General features: G+C 41.9%; 1 protein-coding gene across 1 annotated transcript in view; it reads right to left on the bottom strand.

The window, feature by feature from the left end:
• The window catches only part of COL25A1 (collagen type XXV alpha 1 chain), a 468,167-nt gene that overhangs the window by 15,010 nt on the left and 436,179 nt on the right, over window positions 1–16,978 (bottom strand). The window contains exons 32-34 of the mRNA XM_074993461.1: window positions 8,635–8,688; window positions 3,524–3,550; window positions 2,749–2,802 (exon numbers count right to left, since the gene is read on the bottom strand). Coding sequence (XP_074849562.1) covers window positions 2,749–2,802; window positions 3,524–3,550; window positions 8,635–8,688 — 135 coding nt within the window. The remainder of the gene's footprint in view (window positions 1–2,748; window positions 2,803–3,523; window positions 3,551–8,634; window positions 8,689–16,978) is intronic.

Below are 16,978 nucleotides of genomic sequence, written 5' to 3'. Positions count from 1 at the left end.
TAGCCTGGGTCCAGAAGAACAAATCTCTGTTCTTTTTTAATGGTTAATGCTAAGATGGTTTTTCTTTTCTTTTCTTTTTTTTTTTAAAGCTAAACTACTGGCCTCTATATTAAGTGGGCTTTTTAAAACTTTTTTAATGACTCAAAATACCATATTGTTTAAGTGCAGTCTTTTGACAATTCATTTTTTTATTAATACAATTTAAAAAACAAACAGGCAACAACCCCTCCGCCCAGCAAACTAGCAAACAATCAAGACACTTTTAAAAACCTATTTCTCAAAAAGTGCTCCTGGGATATTACCTTGTATGTCAATTTACAGCTCTGAGCAATTATGTTTTTACAGCCAAGTTATGCAGAAATGATGCTGCAAACACTGACTCACTTTCACTGTAGTACAGCTAGTGAACACCTGGAGGAGTTCAGTCTGCGATTTAATCCAGACCCAAGCAGCTGCAGATCTGGGCGCTGCCCAACGGTATTGGACAGGAGCACACACATACCAGAGGAGATGTTATTGATCACTAAAAATGCCATGTTTGTGCTACAAACTTCTGCAATGAACCTCAGATTTTTGGTGTAGAAATATAATAATCTGACCCTCTGTAACTTCAGCCTAGCAGTCACTATCAGTCAGCAATATTTAAAGTGATGCCATCCAGAAAGAAAAATCATGGTTTAGCTGGTATAAATTGGCATAGCTGAATTGAAATCAGTACAGGTAAATTACACTAGCTAAGGACCTGTCCTTAGCACACTGACTTTTCCCCCTTAGCTCAACTATTACAGCTGAGAAAATAAGTTACAATGAAAGATTTATCAGTTGAATTTAGCCCTTAGTGAAAAATGTATTGGATAAAATTTGCCTCTTTGTTCTGATCTTGGAACAATGACAAGCAGATTGTGATTTCCTCATATCCATTTTCCAAAAATATCAGATTTTTTTGGCGCAGGAAGGAGGTATTACATTTCTTTAACTCTATACATTGATTGTACATGAATATTTCTCTCCAAGTTCCGGCTGTTTGCTCAGAAAATTGTGCTAATTAGAGATAGTTTGGCAGATAAAGTCACAAGGTGTTGTTCTCCCTTGCCAAGCAATAGCAGATCCTGAGGCCTTGTGGATCTATTTCCCATTTGAAGCATGCAGAACGAAGGTGTTTTCTAGTATAATTTATTTCCAAGAGGTACACACCTCCTATTTCTTTGAACACAAGTCATAAAAAACCTGAAGAAAACCTCAGCTGAGACACCTCTGCCTTTTTATTAAGAAGCATCTGTCTTGGCGCTCTCTCTTGGAATGTCATTGCTTAATATGTTGTCCCCCTTCCTACCTCAGCCTCTGAGCTTTCTGGGAAATCTCTGATCTAGGATCACAGGGTTTCCAAAGCTGGCCTGGCTAACTCTGCTGCTATTCTACAACACAAAAGGACTCTAAAAACAAATTTCCATCAGAAAGAAGAGTTTTACCTATAAATCCTCTAAAAAATGTGTGGGTGCAGTATTGCACAGATCCCTTTCTATGGAGAGTTTAATCCTCCTGAATGCTTATACCTCCATGATTCATAACAGACATGGTATTAGCCCCGTTGCCGCAACAATATTGTTTCTGTCCTCTGACTGGTAAGATGCACAGGCACTTCTGGAGCAAATGCTCATCATGCATGGGAGTATTTTCAGTTCTGTGTCTGCCCGTAGTTGTGTATGTGACTCTGAGGTTCCCTTTCTGTGAGCATTCATGCCAGTTAAACTTGCTTACATGAACGTCCATTTGGCAGGAACACAAACGTGGTGCAGGCACAGTTAAAATGAAGCCATTTAAAAACTCAAGTTCATATTCTTTGGGACCATTTGCAGGGTCTCCCTTTCGGATGATGTGCTCTGTTCCCCCGCACAAGTGGCTTGCTCTACAGGCTGGTGCATGGGACAAAGCCAAGATCACAACTTCTCGCACGCCCTCTTTGAAGGAGCAGCCCCTCTGCTTCTGTGGGCTTAGAGAGACTGCACTTGTAAGTATGGGTCTCTTTATGAACTCTCCTTGTGCCCCGTCCCCACAGAGAGTCACATTCTGGCCCTAAATGTATACATTGATTTTCACGATGTTTCCTGTTTGCCTGGGCTGAGAAATAAAGCTAGTTCACTGTATGTTTCTCATGCACTAGAGGAATATCGAATTTTCTGGTTTACAAAAACTATAGTTTTACAAAGCTATAGGGAAGAGCTTTAATCCAGAAAAGCAACTGGATGCAAATCATTAAGATACTTCTCTTCATTGTAAAGTATGTAATTTTTAAAAACAATCCCTAGAATACTTCATAATGAACCAGATCCTCATCTGGCATAAATCTACCAAGACACACCGTAATTACTGGGACTACATTGATTTACATCAGGTAAGGTCCTGAGCCAGCGGCCCCTCCAAAAAATTAGCACCCTATTGTCATGTGCATTGAGAGTCACAGACTGACACGGACAGTCAACAGGCATGGCACGGTTACAGAAAAGGAGCCTGATTGTAGGGTGAGAGTGGGCAAACCCTTCCCCTCCTATCCTGGGAAGTGTTATATTAGTGGATCTGTACGGAGGTTTTGGCTCTCCTCTTCGATCACTTTATCTAGCAAATACACATGACCTGCCTTTTGGCACACAGTTAGAAGAAAGATCAGGTTTAACGGACAAATGATAGGCTTGGGACAGCCAAATGGACTGGGTGGAGGAATCAAACAGCAGATAACAGCACTGAGGTCACCTTTTCTCCCTTTTCTCCTAGATCACCCTTTTCTCCGCGAGGCCCAGGGAAACCCTATAAAAAGAAATGAACAAAGATATCTATTGGCTCTTCTCTCATTGTAGGTTACATTTCAAAATACTGCTGGGAAACTTACAGGGAAAAAGACTAATGCAATGCGTGCTCTTTGTAAGAAGGTGGCTCATATTCGGCATGTTTGTTATCCTGCACTTTCCTGCTATTGGACATGCTAAGTGACATGATTGGGCTCTGAAGGGGGTTGCTGCACTTTGGGGCCTTTGACAGTAGGGAAGGTGGGAATGGGATGAGAATAGGGATGGCGACAGTCTCTCACTTGCATGCTGTAAGAATTCTTAAATTGGGAAAAATGTCTCATTTGTAGAGCTGAGGGATGATCATGTTTTTTTCAACAGGGATGAAGTTACTTAAACAAATGTTAGTGGCTCCTTGTTCTGCTCCTAAGTGAGCGGCACCAGTTAGACTCTGAACCAGCCAGCCCTGCTTTTATCAGGCGTAGTAGTTACTAGTTTGATTAGTGCCCCGCTGGTCCATGGGACTATTTTCGGTAGTAAGCTCTGTGTCTTGCAGGCTTTGCATGGTTGAGCTGAACTTTCTCAAAATACCATTGTGCAGTTTCTCTCACCACTCTTTACCAGATATTTAGTATGCTCTCTGCCCAGTCAGCATTAATAGAAAACAGGAAATAAATGTGCTGCTCCCAATGATGGAATTATTTACCTATGAGTAGGAGTAATTGGTCAAAAATGTTACTTACATCAAGGCCAGGCTCACCATCTTTGCCCTGCCAAAGAACCATATAAACTATATTAGCATCCCTAAGCCTCAGGACTAGGTGATGTCTTATCTAATGACACCTGTGAAAGCTGTCTTACTATGCAAGCACCTGGCTTCTGCCTACAGGAGAACAACAGCCTTTTGTTTGTACAGTAGCAACACACATTTCTTGGGTTACACAAATAGCACTGCCATTCGTGAACGGTCTTTTTGTCAGTGTTCAGTGTTACCACTGGTTCCAGGAACTGATAACTTGACTGTAAAATGGTGCTGTAGATTGAAGCTTATCGCACAAGTTCCAGGAGCAGGTCAAAATAAAGCACTACCTAGGACTGTCCCGGTCTCAGTTCACAAAAGGGGAGGAAAAGGTGAAGGTTTTTAATTGTTAAAGTGGTCAGCAAATAAGCACACACTTCAAACTCATTACGCAGCCAGTATTTCACAGAATTTTTTAGTACACGGAGCTGAAAGCCCTCAGTACCCATTGGCTTTCTGCTCCGGATGAAGTCTATGGAAGTTTTTTCATTGACTTCACGGAGCAGGATTAGGTGCGTTAACTTCAGTGAGGGTTGTGGGCACTCAGCTCCTCAGCAGATCAGACACACAGCATGCAGAGATTCAAAGATAAGCCTCATGCTGACACCATGTCTGTTAATGACCTCGTCCACCTTCAGTAAAGCACCCCTACAGAATGCACTGACGTCATGCCAGGTCGCCAATAGCAAAGGCACAGTTTTCTACACTTTTCTTTCACTGAGTTATTTAATTTCTTCAAGGCTCAGACAAAACACTACTAAGAAATATGGCTCAGGCAACAGAGCCTCAAAGCAGTAGGGCCCACATGCAAAATGAAGCTGCTGTGTCATCCTCTCTCTAGCAGGGACAGCTGTGCTAGGTAATACACAGGGAAAATGGAGCCAGGTTCTGCCACAGTTAGAGAGTGGTGGGATCTTTAAGGTAACTGAGTTTCGCCGATGATGGATCAGTTATCTTCCAGCTGAGACTGATCTGCTAGGGATTACATAATTATAAAAGCCAGTAAGTGATTTAGTTGGGGCTAGGGTGCTCACAAGAATAGGGAGGCTATAGCAGATAGCCCCTTGGATCAAGATGGGAGAACTATAGGAAGTAAGTTGATTCCTGTGGGAATGCTGTATGACTACCAGGAAGTGATCTGCAAAGAATAAAAAGGATCCTGCAGAAGACTTCGGCTTAGGTTAAAGGGACTATCTATCTAGCTATCTACCTAAATAAAGGTTGAACCTCTCTAATCCGAAACTCTCTCATCCAGCAACATCCATGACCTGGCATGATTTTAGTTAGCTAGATGACCACTTATCATGGGTGTGGCCAAGTTTCCTGTGGACCCGTGAAGTTTGTTGCCAGCCAGCAGTCCTGGCTCTCAGTGCTCTGTGCTGTTATTTAGCTGCAATTTACCCCTAAATGTTTTCTACAAATCCAGTAAGCAGTGGAAGTGTTGGTAATAGTGCTAGAAAATATTGACCTCTTGTGGTCTGGGAAATTCTCTCATTTGGCACTAGTCAGGTCCCAAGGGTGCCAGATTAGAGAGGTTCAACCTGTACTATACTAATTTTGTGTAGAAGAAATAAACCTAAAAGCCCAAGAAAAAAATCTGAATCAAACTTCTTGGGTTGAGAAGACAGATGGACATACAGGTCCCCCCACCCCCCCGCATTCTCTTTTCAGGAAAGATAATGCTACTGTAAGTGATAGTCTTGCAGACTCCTTGTGGTATCTGTGCTCAAGAAATCTGATCATGTCTGGCTCTTGCACAGGGCCTGGTGATGGGAAGGCATCCACAGAGGGCTGGAGGCACTTGAGCTGCAATTACAACAACCAGAAAAAGAACACATAATAGGCCCAGCTTTCAGATCAGCCCCATCCTGGCATCCCTCTTTTGTGCTTGAAGTTTTGAGGGTGTACATAACTTTTGTTAGAAATAGCTTAGTGGTTAGAGCATTGACCTAGTAAACCCAGGATTGTGAACTCAGTCTTTGAGGGGGCCTTTCAAGGGTCTGGGGCAGGTTGGCTACGTCTACACGTGCACCCAACTTCGAAATAGCTTATTTCGATGTTGCGACATCGAAATAGGCTATTTTGATGAATAACGTCTACACGTCCTCCAGGGCTGGCAACGTCGATGTTCAACTTCGACGTTGCTCAGCCCAACATCGAAATAGGCACAGCGAGGGAACGTCTACACGCCAAAGTAGCACACATCGAAATAAGGGAGCCAGGCACAGCTGCAGACAGGGTCACGGGGCGGACTCAACAGCAAGTCGCTCCCTTAAAGGGCCCCTCCCAGACACACTTTCATTAAACAGTGCAAGATACACAGAGCCAACAACTAGTTGCAGACCCTGTATATGCAGCACGGACCCCCAGCTGCAGCAGCAGCAGCCAGAAGCCCTGGGCTAAGGGCTGCTGCCCACGGTGACCACAGAGCCCCGCAAGGGCTGGAGAGAGAGTATCTCTCAACCCCCCAGCTGATGGCCGCCATGGAGGACCCCGCTATTTCGATGTTGCGGGACGCGGATCGTCTACACGTCCCTACTTCGATGTTGAACGTCGAAGTAGGGCACTATTCCCATCCCCTCATGGGGTTAGCGACTTCGACGTCTCGCCGCCTAACGTCGATTTCAACTTCGAAATAGCGCCCAACACGTGTAGACGTGACGGGCGCTATTTCGAAGTTACTGCCGCTACTTCGAAGTAGCGTGCACGTGTAGACGCAGCCGTTATATTGAAAAAAAAAATCTGTCAGGGATGGTGATAGGTCCTGTTGTGAGTGCAGGCGACTGGACTTGACCTCTCAATGTCACTTTGTTATCTAACATCTGATGTGAGAGTGCTGTTAGACATCCAAGTGACGTTAATATTATGTGAAAATTGTCAACGTTTTAAAAATGATCTAGTCTTGTGGCCCAATCCTGAAACATTTACACTTTTGGGGCCTTGTTCTCCACTGTATTTTATTTTACTTATCTTGGGTGGGTGGCTGTTAGGTGCTACATTGCCACACAGGAGTGGAGAATCCTGATTTGTTCTCACTTGGCACGGCTGTGAAACACTACACAACGGGCAAAGAAGCAGAGAATCCGGCCCACATCTTGGAATCTTTCCTGGACTAAGTACTGTAGGTCTGGGCCTGTGATGCATTTGATTGCTCATTTTATACTCTTTGTTCCTTCATCTTTTGTAAACATAAATATGGGTCACCTTTGGCTCAGGTTTACTTGGCATGTCACAGTTCTAGAGGAAGAAAGTCCACCACCATTGGAGGGACTGTTGGTAGCTAGCTCTGTCTGGGTTGTGAAGCCTATCAGAATCCAACTTACCCCCTCAAAAGAGTAGTGGCAGCAGCTAGGAAAGCAGTGCTGCCAGGGGATGCTCCATTTTAGCACATTCCGCTCAACAGCCTATGGGAGATCCACGTGAAAATAAAACTGTCCTACTGTGGTAGGCTGCCAAGGGACTATGACGGTAGCAACTCCAGCCGGTCCCATACTGGGCGTCTCTCTCGTGCAGGGTGATGTAGATTACAGATCCCTATTCCCTCCGGAGAAAATCCAGCTCAGACAAATGAAGCAGGATATGAAGCAGGATATATATCACACTCTTCTTCTTTTGTAAATAATGATTCAGTGTAATTTCGTGGAACCACATGATCTTACTAAAACTGGAACAGATCTGTGTTTGTAACATGCCACTGCCTTTGTGCAAGTGCCCACAGCAGACATGGACACACAGACTGAACTAGAACCTCAGCTGGAATAAATGGGGGTAGTTTGACTGACTTCAATGGAGCTATGCTGATTTACATCAACTGAAGCCCTGGCGTACACACAGTAGGGATAAATAAACTAGTTAACCAGCTTATAGAAAAAAAAATTGCCTTCCCCATATCCTCATTCCCCCCCTTGCAGTTGCTTGCTCTGGTGTATTTAGATAAAATTTCTATCACTTCTGGTTTCTGATCAGGAAACAAGTGCCAAAATGCTATAATAAAGTTAGTGAGATTTCTAGACCAATCTGCCAACCTGAGGGGTTTGGATAAGCTTCAGGGAACCATCTGAATTTCTGAATATTTAACCAAAGCAAACCCAAACTCTGAACATTTTAAAGATCTCCCTTCCTGAACACACAGAAATGCAAAAAAACCCAAAGCAAACCAAAATCTTCCACATGCAAACACCACAAAAAACAGCAACAGCATAATGACAAAAGCTTCCATGGCTACACTCTTTTCTGAACTTTTTGCCAGTCTGTTTTGGTGATCTGAAGGCATCTAACAATGGGTGTGTCTAACAATGGGCACAAATCTTTGAAATAGCCATGCTAATGGCCATTGCGAAGATTACTAATGAGGCGCTGAATTGAATATTCAGCGCCTCATTAGCATTAGGACGCTTCTGGCCGCAGCGCTTCGAAAGCCTCACTTTCAAAAGCACATGGCTCGGCACGGCTACACAGGGGTCCTTTTCGAAAGGACCCCACACCTTTTGAAATCCCCTTATCCTGATCACTGATCAGGATAAGGCAATTTCAAAAGGGGTGGGTCCTTTCAAAAAGGACCCTGTGTAGCCATGCAGAGCCATGTGCTTTCGAAAGCGGGGCTTTCGAAGTGCTGCAGCCAGAAGTGTCCTAATGCTAATGAGGTGCTGAACATTCAATTCAGTGCCTCATTAGTAATCTTCGAAATATGGTTATTTTGAAGATTTGTGCCTGTGTAGACACTGCCAATGTGTACTGAGCACAGGTAATCAAAAGAGCACAAGTTGCAGAATACGGGACACTTTAACTCTGGATTTCCTAATTTTTTTGTTTGTTATATTCATTCCATTACTTTTGCATAGATGTATGCATGCTCTTGAATCTGGATAAGTCTGTGATATGGGTCTACTTAAAGCACAGTGACTTTGAATCGTTAGGGATTAGTATCTGCCTTTATCATTCTCAACTAATTACACTGCTGAATGGAAAATGGTCATAACACACAGAAAAGTTTAATCAAGGAGTGATGAAAGTTGTCATACAACTTTGAACATACACAAGTTACATGCAACTTACAGGTAAACCATAAGGTCCTCTGGGTCCAGGGTCACCAATAGCTCCCTTTTCACCCTAGAAAAAAATAAAATATTGAAAACATACCCCTGCTTCAATCAGCAAACTGGGCCTTCATGTGAAAATGATCACTTTTTCTGAAAAGTGGAAGCCCATGTGTCTTGAATCCTTTGGCTGGATGACATCTGTCAATTTGATTGTCAGTAAACAGTCAAGTGAAAACTACAGGGCTGTATATTCCTATATTCAGACACACTGACTGTGTCTCTTTCTGGGCAAAACAAAGATAATCCAGTGCAGCATGATAAATAACAACTGTGATAAATGTAAACATTATCCTGTATTAATGCCATTTTGTGTTGTTTGTGTAGTATCAAATGTGTGTGTAGTAATTAAACACACAGACCTATTAACTTCCAGCCAGTGTTACAAGCTTTAACAGTTAGAGCCCTAGGCCTTCAGTAGGAACCCAATACTGTAATGAAAGCTGTGGGTGCTCAGCACCTTGCATCCGGTTCTGTCTGAACAGTTGGGATTTGCTAGGATGAGCAGCAAAATTAGTGTCAATGAAGCCTTGGGTTTAATAGGTAATATTATTAGCAGGAATATCATTAAGACCATACCATATATAAAGCCACATATTTAGCTGCTCTTTCAGACCCTAAAATTAGAGATGTCTCTACTCAGATACATGACAATAATTTCTAACCGGGGGTGAGACAAATAGATGTGAATCCTCCTCTTTGCTTATGTCAGTTCAAAATAGTTTCCAAAGAGGGGTGCTGTCAAAGCAGCTAGGCACTTATCTTTTTACAAGCCAGTACAGAGGAAACATATGTAAGTTTGGAATCTGCAGTGGATTTGTTCATTTTTTTTCCCCCCAAGGTTGACAGGAAAAAAAAATAAATCAGCCGACATACAACTCTGCAACCCTGCAGCTGAACATTTAAGCAAAGCAAAACCAAACTCAACTTCTTAAAGGTCTTCCATACTTTACCCATGATTTTGCAACCCTGTAACTGCAGGACCACTGGTGGTGATCTTGTTAAATCATGTATGCTAAACAGGGACATGTTTGGTGACAAACAAGATGATAGACTTCAGGAAACAAATCTTGCAATAAGCAATGAAAGGTTTGCTTTCTCAGGAGTTCTCCCCTATCACTAAGCACTGAATCAAATAACTTTTGGGTGGTATCATGCAGCTGGAAGTGTTGTGTTTTGCATAAATTAAAAAAAAAAAGAGAAGTTCTGGTCACATGGTTTTCAAAGCTGCTTGTGTGACTATGTTCTCATGAAGTGCTGCTTGGCTATCTTCTATTCTTTTCCTTAATATGAACAAAGCTTTAGTGTAATGTTCCTGGCATGCAAAGACATAATGTTCTATCCTGGAAGTTACCACAATTCAGTGGTCGATGAACTGTAGATGAACTGTCTGCGTCAATTTATTAATGGAAAAGCCACATTTTAAAAGCATAGTCTGGAGATTTAGATGTATGCATTATCTTTGAGTGTCATGGATAAAACCTGTGCAATGCTCTGAGAATATACCACTTTACATGTAAATCATATGGCTTGGGCAATAACAGCAAGTAGGCTCCTGAAAAAAATTAGCTGAAAGGATCTCAACCTCTTTGTTTAACAATCCCCGCAGCAAGGAGTGCATTAGGGAGATGGTCATTTGATCAGTTTTATACATTTTACATTTTTGATCAAGATCCTAGCTCCTTCTGTGCATCAAAGTCTGGGTGACAATAAGGCTTAATCTACACTAAGCAAAGTAAGTCAACTACAGATACACAATTCTAGCTATGGCAACTGTGTAGTAGAATCAACCTATCTGCACTTGGCTTACTTGGTTGTCCATTTGGAGCAAGGTCAACAGGAGAGTTTCTTGGGTCGAACTCCCTTCTCTTCACATCTTGTGAGGAGTAGCAGGATCAACTGTAACCCCTGAGAGGTCAATTTTGCGTGTCCTCACTAGATGCGTGAAATCAAATGCCAGAAGATCGATCCTGAGCGAGCTGATCTTCTGAACTAGTGTAAATGTAACCATAGTGCATATTGCATATTTTTCTGTTCATCTCCCAAACTGCTTCTGACTAGGCAGAGAGACTAAATACCTTTGTAAAACAACAGGAGGTACTGGAAGTAACTGCTGATTTACCAAAATAATTCCCTGGGGCCTCAGCACTTCCTGGCAGAAGAAGCTAAGAGAGTCGCTAACCTCCTTATGTAACAGCTACAAGGTTTTTTGAGCCATATTTGAGATTCATCAAGACTAGATAATGTCCTTTTGATCTAGACCATATGGAAGCCTCTCAAAATAAGCCTATAATAATTGCTAAACATATGGTAGACATAAAAATATTGGCAAATGGTTTGGCATATCAGTTCAGAGAAGTCATCCCATCTATTACACATAAAAATTGAACTGGATACGTTCCCTGCAGATTTGCTGCCTCCAATGTGAAGCACCTGCAGAAAGGTGTTTGGAACATGGGCTCATGGCGTCAGAGGCTATGGAGAAGGATGGAATAAGGGGAAGGGGGCAGACTTTTGGGACTGCTGCCCCAAACAGTGAAATAAACTACTAGCTTCAGAGAAATAGACATTCGCAGTCCAGTTTTAAGAAGCTTTTAATTTTTTTATTTTCAGAATCTTGCCAGTGCAAAAACAACAACTTGTGGTTGTTCAGTGTTGTCTGCTGCCATTTTATACCCAGTGACCTGAGCTATGTTGTTCTGTGTTGTGCTGAAGTACTGTTTTTGCAGGAATTAGTTATATTTGGAGTCTCCCTGGAACCTGCACACAGATTAATTGGGGAAGCTACTCCATTGAGGAGAGTTTGAAATACAAAAATGTGTTATCAGAAACACAAACATATTTTGAATGCCTTTAATGACTGAAGTTTTAGGCAAGCCAAATGTTTGAGGACCCCAGAAGAGCTGAGTTCAGAGACATAACTTTGCTATAAAGGTAAGAATCCCTTGGAATTTGTATTTCATTGGCTATGTCTACACTAGCCCCAAACTTCGAAATGGCCACGTAAATGGCCATTTCGAAGTTTACTAATGAAGTGCTGAAATGCATATTCAGTGCTTCATTAGCATGCGGGCGGCCGCAGCACTTTGAAATTGACGTGCCTTGCCGCCACACGGCTCGTTTTGACGGGGCTCCTTTTCGAAAGGATCCTGCCTACTTCGAAGTCCCCTTACTCCCATGAGCTCATGGGAATAAGGGGACTTCGAAGTAGGTGGGGTCCTTTCGAAAAGGAGCCCCATCGGGATGAGCCACGCAGCGGCGAGGCGCGTCAATTTCAAAGTGCTGCGGCCACCCGCATGCTGATGAAGCGCTGAATATGCATTTCAGTGCTTCATTAGTAAACTTCGAAATGGCCATTTGCGTGGCCATTTCAAAGTTTGGGGCTAGGGTAGACATGGCCATTAAGTGTTAACCTTGCAAGACCTTTTAAACTGATAAGAGACTGAAAAAGCAGTCTTGTTAGTGGTAAGGACATACAAAATACAATCACTCCAAGATGTTTGACTGTCCAGAAGGAGAACAGAATTAAATGGTAAATAGATAATGTATATTAGAAGATGTTAGGTCTTTCAGCCAGCCTTTATACTATTATTGAGCAATGAGCTCACTTTTTTGGTTAGAAAAATCATTTAAATATAAGTGGAGATGGGCTGAAAAGCTCCAACAGTTCCTGATGAGATGGCAAGGCTTATTTTCAGTGGACTAATAAAAATCTAAATGCACATAGTACCTTCCATACCAGAATATCAGTGTTCAATTATCATATCTCCTTTATGACAAGAAGCATTATGTACAAATATAGCATAGCCCATGAAGAATTAGCCTGAAAGCCTGTCCACGGTCATCTGAGAGCATTACATTGCCTTGTAACAGACAACAATCACTTGCAATGTTTACACAATGTCTTATATTTTTAAAGCACATATTTTCTTAATGACTATAGAGCATAATTAGGCAATCATCATCATGTTAGTTTTACGAAAAGAGACACTGACACAAAAAGCAACAATTTCAGCTCTAGATTAAGTAGGTGAAACTTTGACGTAAGTCAATGGGAGCTCTATTCTCTGACACCAAAATTGAACTGGGACAAGAGAAGTTAAATGATGTGACCAAGGCCATACCATGGGTTACTGTCAGATACAGCATTAGAAATACGGTTTCCTGTCTTGGAATCCCCTGAACCAGTTCTTTAGACCACACTGACTCCCTCTGAATATGCTTTTGTATATAGAATATTCAAGGTTTGGGATTCCAGTGAAATAGCTGAACTTGAAAATATTTCAGATCTGGACAATGATATTTTTGTCACTTGCCAAGTAATGATAAATGTTCTTACATCAAGTGAATCCATCAATGCTCAAAATTTTGCACATATAAAAATGATTCTATATAGTTAAGTAACTAATATTTTTAATTTGATTTTTCCTTGCTCCTTGAAACACTGAAGGAGTCGTATATCTGTACCCAACTAGTGTCTTTTAGAACAGTGAGATTAGCTTTCCAATTGATAAGTATAGGTGGATTTACAATTTACTGTGTATTTTTAACTGTCCCTTCCTAAACATTTCACCTTGAGACATCTGCGCACCTTCCAATTTAACACTAGCTTCCACTCTTAAACAAAAGATTTAGTTGTCAGCGTGGACAAAATTTGATCCACTACTGTGATATCCAGCAGTCCTATTCTGGGTTATTATTTAGAAATGTAGAGGTTGAGGTCCAAAGGCAAAATATCTGTGCTCCTTCTTTTGCACACAAAATCTCAATAAGTAATGTGCAAATTGTAAGGACACACAAAAATAGATGACAGCGCATTTATTGTTTATTCCAGTTTAGATAGCTAATAAAAGAGATTTTTACCAAGGTTAGCTACCCTGACTTGTTACAAACACCTCAGCAAAACCCCAACATTATTAAATAATTATTCAGGCAAGAACTCTGCTAGCCTACCACCTACAAAAGCTCCATTCTACCCCCCATCATTAAATTGATTTACTATTCATTCTTTTTGTTATTTATGTTACTATAGTGCATAGAAGCCCTAATCACGGACTGGGATCATACTGTGCTGGAACCTCTATAAACAGACCACAACACCTGTTGTTTATAGTTTAAGTTTTAACCTTTCCTTAAAAGCAAAAATGTCTGGAGTGGTTACAGAGTTCCTGGTCCTGCACAGTTATCACACAAGACCAGGATGCATTGCAGCAAGGTACTTAATAAACATAGGAACTTCTTGGTTCAGTAAGCTGTCCAGTTGCTGCTTAGACTATGTCTACACTACAGCATAACATCCGACAAGGTGGGTCTTTGCCCATGGAGGCTTATGCTCCAAAAAAACCTGTTAGTCTATAAGGTGCCACAGGACTTCTCATTGCTTTTACTAGAGTATAAAGTTGATTTTAAGGGAGTTAGGTACATTATAAAATTAACCTGTTTTCACTACAAATATCGTTAGGTTGATTTTAAGGGGTCCTATGGTTGACTTTTCTACTCCAGCCTTTTCACAAGTAATTCCAAATTCAAATTTACAAGGTTGACTTAACGCTAGTGCAGACACAACATTATTTAATTCAACTTTATTGGCCTCTAGAAGTATCCCACAATGCCCCCAATGTGTTCATTCTGACCATTGCCTTCACCTTTACTCCTCTCCAGGTGAGCAGGAAGTAAGAAACAGGACTCAGCCTGGGCTCTCCAGCTGCTCCCCCCACCATGCAGCTGCTAGGCTCTCTAGCTGCCCCATCCTCCCACCATGTGGCTGCCAGGTGAAAATGAAATGAATCAAAATAAACACTATCAAAATGGAGCATTTCAACAACACCAAAAAGACAACTTTTCAATAGCTCCAAATTGAAGCTTTTCAGCTTTTTATTTCTGCATTTCACATTTCTCAGGACTGGCCCACTAGCTTTGTGTACCAGGGGCAGGCTGTGGAAAAGTGTCATGAAAATGCATGTCAGTTTTTTTTCAATGGCAGCAGGGAGTGAGGGCAAAGCACTCTGGGATGATGACATCAGACACCCACAACCACTTGCAGCACATTTTTCCCCATAATACACTGGCACTGAAACCCAGAATGCAACAGGGGTGCAGGAACTGTGGCATAGATACCCACAATGCACTACAGACACAGTTGAACTTAGCAAAGGTAATGGGGACACACCATGTTGACTTTCTAACCATGTATGGAAACTCACCATCAACTTCATAAAATCTAGTGGTATACAGTAGACTTTAATAAATTCCACTTTATTTCCTAGTCTAGACACAGCCTCAGTGTATGACTGTTCGTGTTTATGTCTTTACACTTACAGAGATGTGTATCTTTCAAAGAAGACTTGAGTAGTGTAATCCCTTACAACAAATAATCTATGGCCCTCAAGACTATTAAACCAAACTGAGTGGCAACATTAGCTACTGTATCAGATTTAGACTATAGTACATGTCTAGATGTTATATCTCACCACATATATTTGCAAAAATGAATGCTCAAGTCATGCAGATGAGGTCTCGGATGAGCCACTGTTACAGCTAATTGGATCCATGCCACATACTTAGCAATGACTTCAGTATGGCAGCTCTGAACTAGCGTTACCACAGCTGTTTGTTAGAAATCCAAACAGACAGAATTCTGGGTTTGCGACTCCTAAGAGGTTTTGGTCAGGATCAAGTAACATGTTTTGTTTTGCTGTGCAAATTTAAAGTAGTGTTAAGGTTGACAGACTCATAGTTAAAAAAGTAAGCCTTCCATCCTATTTAGGCTGAAATCGATAGGAAATTTCCTGTGGATTTTGAGTCACGACAGGCTCAGCTCCAGCTTGCTCATAGCAGCAACTGTCTGGCCTGCATATGCATGTTTGTCATTTTCATGCCCTGTACCCCTAGATTATAGAACTGCAGCAAACGATCCTCCTTTCCTTCTCTGCTGTGAAGCTCTGTAGCAAAGAACTCCAAAGCAGTGGGGAAGAAAGGCAGGTATAGGAGCACCTGTATGCATGCACATCTTGAAGAACTGCAGTTGCTGCAGAGAGTGAGTACAGGTATCTTCTTCATAGAATCATAGAATCATAGAATAGTAGGACTGGAAGGGACTTCGAGAGGGACCTCATGGAGCAGCCCTATTGGTGACAACCAAGCAATTTCTGCTAAGGTGGAGAGGGCTATAGAAGAAGGTACAGCCCAGCCGAACACAGTAGCAGAGTCATGAGTTATTGTGTGGTGTTCAGTGAATGTATGTATAGAAGCACAAGAAGTGGCCTTACATATTTCAATAATGGGCATGTTTTTGAGAAATGCCAGAGAAATGGAAATGGACATCAAAATGTGAGTATGCCTGTCCACAGGAGCTTGACTAGTACAAGATTCAGAGCAAGAAATTATGCAGCCAGATATTCACTTAGAAAGTCTTTGATTAGAAACTGCAGACATTTTCAGCCTACCTGTGAGAAAGACAAACAATTTGGGGGTCTTTCTGAAGTGGTTAGTCCTAACCAGACTGAAGGCCAAGGCTCTCCTGATATTAATGAGGTGCATCAGAGCCTCTTGTTTGTCTAGGTGAGATTTAGGGTAGAACACTAGCAGATGAATGGGTTGGTTAACATGGAATTCAGAAAAACTTTAAAAATTTGGGGTGCGGTTGCAATGTGATTTTGTCCTTAAAAACATCGTGAAAAGGGGATATGCCATAAGGGCCCGTATTTCCGCAACCCACTGTGCCAATGTGGTAGCAAGAAGGAATGCCACTTTCATGGATAAATGGAGAACTGCATAGGTAACCACCAGTTGTAAGTCATTTAAGCACCAGATGGAAGTTCCAAACAAGATATCAATTCTTGACGTGAATAAACCCCTTGAGGAAGTTCACTGTAACTGGCTGGGCAAAATATGGAATAACCCTGTATTAGAGAATGGAAGGTCAGGGTGGCTGACACATGGACTCTAATGAAACTCAGTGATAGCCCGGAACTTTTTTAGTGTTAGGATGTAGTCCAGTATATCTGACAGTGATGAAGTCATTGATGGAGTATGCCTGAAGTCATGCTAGCAGACAAAACTTGTCCCATTTTGAGAGTATTTTGAGAGTAGCAAGTACACTGTCGTCTGCTGTATAATAGCTCTCTTTTTACCTCCTCTCAGCAGGTTGCAATTGGCCAGCAAACAGCCAGGTATATTAGGATGCCTCTGGATTTGTCCTTTACTTTAAGCAGCTGTGCCCCCCCACAGCTTGGGGACCTCTACAATGCCTGTGCAGACCTATTGCTGTCAATATCTTTGCCTTGTCGTAACTGACTGCAACA

The sequence above is a fragment of the Carettochelys insculpta genome, chromosome 4 (genome assembly GCF_033958435.1).
Source record: "Carettochelys insculpta isolate YL-2023 chromosome 4, ASM3395843v1, whole genome shotgun sequence".
In the NCBI taxonomy this organism is placed as follows: domain Eukaryota; kingdom Metazoa; phylum Chordata; order Testudines; family Carettochelyidae; genus Carettochelys; species Carettochelys insculpta.
Note: the sequence above shows the minus strand (reverse complement) of the source record. Positions and strands in the feature narration are given on the sequence as shown.